This window comes from Lipophrys pholis (assembly GCF_963383615.2).
Source record: "Lipophrys pholis genome assembly, chromosome: 2".
Taxonomy (NCBI): Eukaryota; Metazoa; Chordata; class Actinopteri; order Blenniiformes; family Blenniidae; genus Lipophrys; species Lipophrys pholis.
Window position 1 is genome coordinate 31,866,042 of NC_137636.1, and position 6,802 is coordinate 31,872,843.

At 42.8% G+C, this 6,802-nt stretch overlaps 1 protein-coding gene across 2 annotated transcripts; it reads left to right on the forward strand.

Annotated features, from left to right (window-relative positions):
* The first annotated feature begins 209 nt into the window (after nucleotides 1-209).
* Nucleotides 210-5,823, forward strand: cry5 (cryptochrome circadian regulator 5). 2 transcript variants are annotated; one of them, XM_080458755.1, is made up of 11 exons: nucleotides 210-323; nucleotides 1,138-1,353; nucleotides 1,453-1,647; nucleotides 1,756-1,874; nucleotides 1,966-2,120; nucleotides 2,712-2,852; nucleotides 3,034-3,201; nucleotides 3,333-3,473; nucleotides 3,886-4,037; nucleotides 4,117-4,337; nucleotides 5,112-5,823. In XM_080458755.1, exons 2-11 carry the CDS (start codon nucleotides 1,148-1,150, stop codon nucleotides 5,183-5,185), a joined length of 1,572 nt encoding a protein of 523 aa, XP_080314881.1. In that variant the 5' UTR covers nucleotides 210-323; nucleotides 1,138-1,147; the 3' UTR covers nucleotides 5,186-5,823. The 2 variants fall into 2 exon arrangements, with proteins under 2 accessions (XP_080314881.1, XP_080314882.1); XM_080458756.1 differs by having other exon boundaries at nucleotides 228-323; nucleotides 3,375-3,473; nucleotides 5,112-5,811.
* Nucleotides 5,824-6,802: the final 979 nt, after the last annotated feature.

Here is a 6,802-nt window from a genome sequence, read left to right on the forward strand (position 1 = left end):
CATATGGAAACAACATGCTATTAAATACTACAATGAAGGACGAGTAGATATACTTAAACTTTTATGTGACTTCAGTAAAAGCCCACAAGGCGACGTTAACAATGTTATTCGAGTTTAACTCGGCTGTTGTTCAGCTCTACGGCCATCTGCTGGATGCACGTGGAAACTGCATGCATGTTTGCATCGGCTCGCTGATTGGCTTATGTGTCGCCGACGTAACACGTTTTGTAACACAAACAACGTGAAGTTACCAAACACGAGGTTTTGCAGTAGCGACAGCAGCGATACGACGGGAATGTCAGTGTTTGGAAGTCGAATTTAAGGTAGGATTTTGCTTCGCTCCATTGTGCATTCTGCCAGTTTAATCAGCACGTTGATGGAGTGACGTTGTTGTTCTTCACGTTCATTGTATTTCCTACATCCTTGTTATTACTGATGAGTAACCTGCTTGCGGTTGATTTGACACCCAAAAATTTAAATTGGTAATTTCTATGACAATTTGTGAAAATCAGTGGCCTATTTTTGTTGTTTGCAACATCTAAAATGTAATTAACTGTTTATACGGTAAACTTGCTTCTTGCTTCTTGCAATCTTCCAATGCAATGACAACAAAAGTTCTGATTCCCTTATTTATTAATAGTTGGTTATTTCAGTGTAACTGATAAAGCACTACCTCAACAGGTGCATGTTAGTTTCATATGAATAATAGTCTTAATATGAAAATGTCATTTTAAATCGCATGTTATGCAACGGGAGTTCAGTGATGTCACCTGACTTCCGCCTTTAGTTTCTGCACGATACCTTCTTCAGGAAGCACCAGCTCCATCCCAGTATGTTGAGCCTCCGGGCAGAAAGGTGTACCTCAACCTTGAGCATTTACTTTAAATTCCCTAAACATTTTATTTCTAAAAACCAGAGTTCTGTGCTGATGTCTAAAGCAGAGGTACTGTTACATGTGTTAATTTCTTTCAAATGTTTTGCCTGTACTTTGAAAATCCTTCTTGAGGAACGATTCCTCATCATTGTTGCTGTTGATGAAAAATGGACATTGTCCACACGTCTCTCTTCTGCCAGCGTGTCCTCCTTAACCTCTGCCGTGTCACGTCACCCCTCACCTCACGACATTCATGTTCCCAGGTTCACGGTCATGGCTCACACATGCATTCACTGGTTCCGCAAGGGCCTCAGGTTGCATGACAACCCTGCGCTGATGGCGGCCCTGAGGGACTGCAAGGAGCTCTACCCGGTGTTCATCATGGATCCAGACTGTGTCCACGGGGGCGACAACCGCAAGAGGTTCCTCTTGGGAGCCCTCAGAGACCTCGACTGCAATCTGCAGAAACTGAACTCCAGGTGGAAATTAAATCAACTCATGACAATGTTGAATGTTACGAAAGTCAAACTATGACCTGAGCCGGATTGTCACCGTTCTGTGTTGTTTCCCTCCCTCAGGTTGTTCGTTGTGACGGGGAAGCCAGAGGAAGTGTTCCCCAAACTGTTCAGCAAGTGGAATGTGACCAAACTGACGTACGAGTACGACACGGAGCCCTACGGTCTGAGCCGGGACAACAAGGTCACTGCGCTGGCCAAAGAACACGGAGTCAAAGTCTCGTACAGCATCTCACACACTCTTTATGATATTGACAGGTAGGTGAAGGTGACACTTCACATCTCACTCCCTGGGTTTTCTCTGTTCTTATATTGTTCTTATTCTTACATTGTCCTGACTATTTGCTGTCTGTCACGTGTTTCTAGGATCATTGAGGAGAACAATGGAAAGACTCCACTTACTTACAACAGTTTGCAAACCATAGTCAAGAGACTTGGGCCACCAAAGAAGCCGATTCCCGCTCCAGCCATCGAAGACATGGAAGGTAACTTTCTCTCAGTAGAGTCAATTCCTTTGCTGTTGTAAAATGTGACGTCTGAACTGGACGTGAGGAAACCTGATCTTGTCTGTCTCAGATGTGAAGACGCCTTGCTCAGGAAAGCATGACGAGGACTATGGGATTCCCACACCTGAGGACGTCGGCATTGACGAGACTTCACTGGCAGAGGAGCTTTTTCCAGGGGGAGAGGACGAGGCCCTGAGGAGGCTGGATGGACACATGAACAGGACGGTGTGTTGGCTCCTCCCACTGCTTCCCTTCATGATGCACTGAAGGGTGTAACTTCAGCCAGAGTTTCACTAGTGGAGGATTTTATCATCTCAACAACCTTTTTCACGAGGGACCCCAAGTTTTACCATTGTAAACCTAGGAACCCCCCCCCCCCACACACACACACACACACACAATATGTGAAATACAGTTTGTTTATTATATTCCATGATGATTTAATTTTTCCTGAGGATAAACTCTTTGGGGGACCTGGAGCCGCTTCAGATTCAGTTTCAAACACCACTAAAGATTCATTCAGCTCTAATTGTGTCCATTTGTTCTATGAAGTCTTATTCTATGTAACTCTCTAGGTACACTCTTTTCTTTTTTTTACTCTTGACTGATTCATCTTCTTCTTTAATGTGACGCGTCACCATTTGCAGAAATTGTATTTATTTAGATATTTTAAAATGAATGATGCACTTTTAATGTAAATGCTTAGAATTTAGTACTTTTCTGACATCAATCATTTCATGTCACCCCCCCGGTTGGGGGCACATGTTTGTTCTGCTGACTCTTCATCCTATTCACACTTTGGATCTCTTGACGCAGGGATGGGTTTGTCAGTTTGAGAAGCCACAGACGTCTCCGAACTCCTTGAGCCCGAGCACCACGGTCCTCAGTCCCTACGTGGCCTTTGGCTGCCTGTCGGCCAGAACCTTCTGGTGGAGGCTGACTGACGTCTATCGAGGGGTGAGCGTCACACCACGGCACCGCTACTCCAGGCAGTGATGATGAGATCAGCAAAAACTGATCAACAGTGAGAATAAAGTCTAGTGGGGATCGAATTTGATTTGTATAAGGAGATAACCTTCATCATTCCTGGTAACGCTGGTTAGAAACCGGTGAGTTTCTAACGTGCGTCTCTTTGCAGAAGAAGCACTCGGATCCTCCAGTTTCGCTGCATGGCCAGTTGCTCTGGAGAGAGTTCTTCTACACCGCCAGCGTCGGAATCCACAATTTCAACAAGATGGTGGGCAACGACGTGTGTACTCAAGTGGACTGGGACACCAACTCTGAATATCTCGCTGCGTGGAGAGAGGTACAGAGATTGGGAGGCGATGGTACCAGATGATTGACTCTTGCGATTAACCGCATCGTCGCTCATGTAAGGGACGTGGTCGTGTCGTTTCCTGTGTCGTGGCTCATTTCATGCACTGTGTTTCCCCGGAGGCCCGGACTGGTTTCCCCTTCATCGATGCCATCATGACTCAGCTGAGGCGAGAGGGTTGGATCCACCATCTGGCCAGACACGCCGTGGCTTGTTTCCTCACCAGAGGAGATCTGTGGATCAGTTGGGAAGAAGGACAGAAGGTGCAGGAACGTGGCGAACACGTTTAAAGTTCCTTGTGTTTTCGTCTCGGCGCAAAATAGGATCAGACCATGTTGGGCTCATAGCATGTATGTGGATATCAACGTATTGAAAATCTTCATATTTTGGTTTTGTTCAAATGATTATTTCATTCAGAGATTTAGCCGTTTCACACTGTAAAGTACTACAGAGTTGATTAACTCTTCAAATTTTCCATGGAAGTAGATCTGTGTCGAATCTTCGGAGGTTAAATTCCCTGAGGTTACCATCATGTGTAGCGTAGGGAACAGAAATGAAAGAAGAAGACGGTAGACGCACATAAAAAAAATATAAAAACGTTGTTGCAGGAGTTGTTTTTGAAGTAATGCTAAATTTGTTGAGTACAAGTAAACGTGCCTCTTTCTGCTTCAAAAGGTGTTTGAGGATTATCTGCTGGACCACGACTGGGCGCTGAACGCTGGAAACTGGCAGTGGCTGTCGGCGAGCGCCTTCTTCCACCAGTTCTTCAGGGTTTACTCTCCCGTCGCCTTTGGCAAGAAGACGGACAAATATGGGGACTACATCAAGTAAGACGAAAACCCTGGTCGGGTCAAATTCTCAGCTTGTCCAATATGAAATCATTTTCTTCTTCTCCTACGTCTCCAGGAAGTATCTCCCCGCCTTAAAGAAGTTCCCGCAGCAGTACATCTATGAACCCTGGAAAGCTCCTCAGAGTGTCCAGCGGGCAGCAGGATGCATTGTGGGTCAAGACTACCCACGTCCGATCGTACAGCATGAAGTGATCAGTAAAACAAACGTTCAGAGGATGAAGCTGGCTTACGCAAAGAGATCCCACAACAAGTCCGAGTCCCCCGTCAAAATAAAAGGTACTGCCACAAAGTTCAACTTTGATTCGATAATTTTATTTAAAACGTTCAACAAATTATTAGCGACCAACGTACAACGTTTCTTTACAATTCGAGAGAGAGTTTGTTATTTCAGAGGATATGGGGATTTTACTTTGCCGAGAGCTCGATCCACTCGGAAAGGTTTCTGTGTGTCTGTATGCCGAGTAAAACTTTGGAACAGACGAGGAATACAAATCAAGCAATGTCAAATTATTCACAGATTTAATCTGTTATATAAACATCAGGTCTGGTCATAGAGAGAGAGCGTCTTCATTTTGTATCAATTCTTCTGTCTACTGGTGTTGACATGTGCTTCTGTTCCCTTTCCATTGTCGTTATATTGTTTATCACCTTTGCTGGTATGTTTTATTGATTTATTGCTGTACGAGTCATTTAATATTGTTGTATAGATGATTTGCCAAATCTGTTTTGAATCCATAGTTTGTAGAAAAATGGAAGATGTAACGGTGAAGCTCATTGTGCAGAATATTAACTAAAACTGGGGGTCGGATTACATTAGTTTTCTTCTTCCTGTTCCCTTTCAGGCCAAATTGGAGCTTGATATCTTTTTAAGTTAAATGTATGTTGATATGTCACCACCCACGTGACGACTCTGCTTCCCCTGTGCTCCAATGTGGAAACCCTGAAATAAATAAATAAGATTATAAGTGTCATCTTCATCCATATGAGGTCATATTTGAAGTAAATGCTGTTTGATTTAAATCATGTTCTTTCTCCGTGTTGTTCTCGTAGGTGTGAAGCGCAAGACGCCGTCTGTCGCCGACATGCTGGTGAAGAAGAAGAAGAGCAAAGCAGCGGCGCCATGAGTTTTCACGCAGCGAGAGAAAATTGTATTTTCAGGTTTTGGTGCCCTTATAATGTTGAAGCTTCGTTTCCAAGAAGCATACTTTGCTTTTTTAAGTTAAACATCTTAGCGGTTCCCATTTTTACTTTTATATCTACTTTTTATTTTGTGTCTTTGAATGCATAAAAATGAGGTGGTGAGGTGACGTACAACATGTTTACTGCAAAGAGGTCGAGTCGGATTATTTGGCTGAAAAATATAAATCTGTCACATGACAGATTGAATATGGTTGTAGGGTCGGATTAAATATGGTTCAGGTCTGTTTCCTCTCAAATGATCAGCAGCTCAACAAAAAAAAAAACTGGTGAAGAACTTCTTTTTTTAAAAAAGACATAAAAAAAACCAGTTTAAAGTTTGAATAAAAGCATTCGAGTCAGTACAACATGTCGCCTGCTGTTACAGCTGAAACAAACAATTAGTGCGTGATTAATGCACGGGTCGTACTGTACAGCCTTCATGTTACAGTTTGGGTTTCGGGACACGACGTTGTTGGTAAATGCTTGTTTGTTACTGAAATGGGTAAACAGATTCAACATGATGACTCGGGGGGGGGGTTCTATTCAGTTCAAATAAAAAACATAAACCTCATGTTTCCCTCTGAAATTATGTTTGAACTGCTTTCCCATCCATCCCACGTATTATTGCCTCATCCAACTCCGTTAAGTCAATCCCAGCTGAACACACACACACACACACACAATTAGCTGCAAACACATGTTTTTGAATTGTAGGCAACTGGAGTCGGTTAAGGAAAACCTGCACAGGAAGAACGTGCAACCTCCATAAAGAAAGTCCAGCATTAACCACTACATCACTGCACAAGCCTTGAGTTTGCAGTTGACTGAGTAAATAATGGAATATTAACCAGAGTCACACAGTTTTCTTGGCAATTGTTTTGAAATATTTTTGATTCTGTAACTTCTCATTCTTTTAAGTAAAGATGAAAATCAGTGTCATGAAGTGGCAATATGTTCCAATGGATATTTCAAAGACTTTCTTTCGCCACTAGAGGGCAGTAGAGCTCTGTTTGCTAACAAATGCCATTTAATGTTCACTTGTACTGTGAATTACTTCCAGAACATAATCGTAGTACACAATACAAATATCATCCTGGATTCACTCTGTTGTTGACCTTTAGTATCGGAGCATTTCAGAAAGTTTCAGTTAACTCGAACAAAAAACATCATCTTTGAAGATCCAAGCAGATAAAGCTTGATATCTTAAACACTAAGGTCTGAACATTAAAATATTTTGTAAAGTTGAATTCGGTGGCTTTTGTGAAAAGTTAAAATTTTCACCTCTTGAATCAAACAGTTTAATGTCATATCATATTCAACATGTAGGAGATCCACTGAAAACTGGACTGAACTCCTGAATATTGAAAGATTGTGCATCATCAAATACATCAGTGTGTGTGTGTGTGTGTGTGTGTGTGTGTGTGTGTGTGTGTGTGTGTGTGTGTGTGTGTGTGTGTGTGTGTGTGTGTGTGTGTGTGTGTGTGTGTGTGTGTGTGTGTGTGTGTGTGTGTGTGTGTGTGTGTGTGTGTGTGTGTGTGTGTGTCTCACAGCTGTTCATGGAG

Excerpts from the sequence above, each read along its gene's own strand:
- cry5 (XM_080458755.1), top strand. The coding sequence starts at position 1,148 with ATGGCTCACACATGCATTCACTGGTTCCGCAAGGGCCTCAGGTTGCAT. Across the intron at positions 1,648-1,755 it reads ACTCTTTATGATATTGACAG|GATCATTGAGGAGAACAATG; the intron begins GTAGGTGAAGGT and ends ACGTGTTTCTAG. Across the intron at positions 3,474-3,885 it reads GTTGGGAAGAAGGACAGAAG|GTGTTTGAGGATTATCTGCT; the intron begins GTGCAGGAACGT and ends CTGCTTCAAAAG.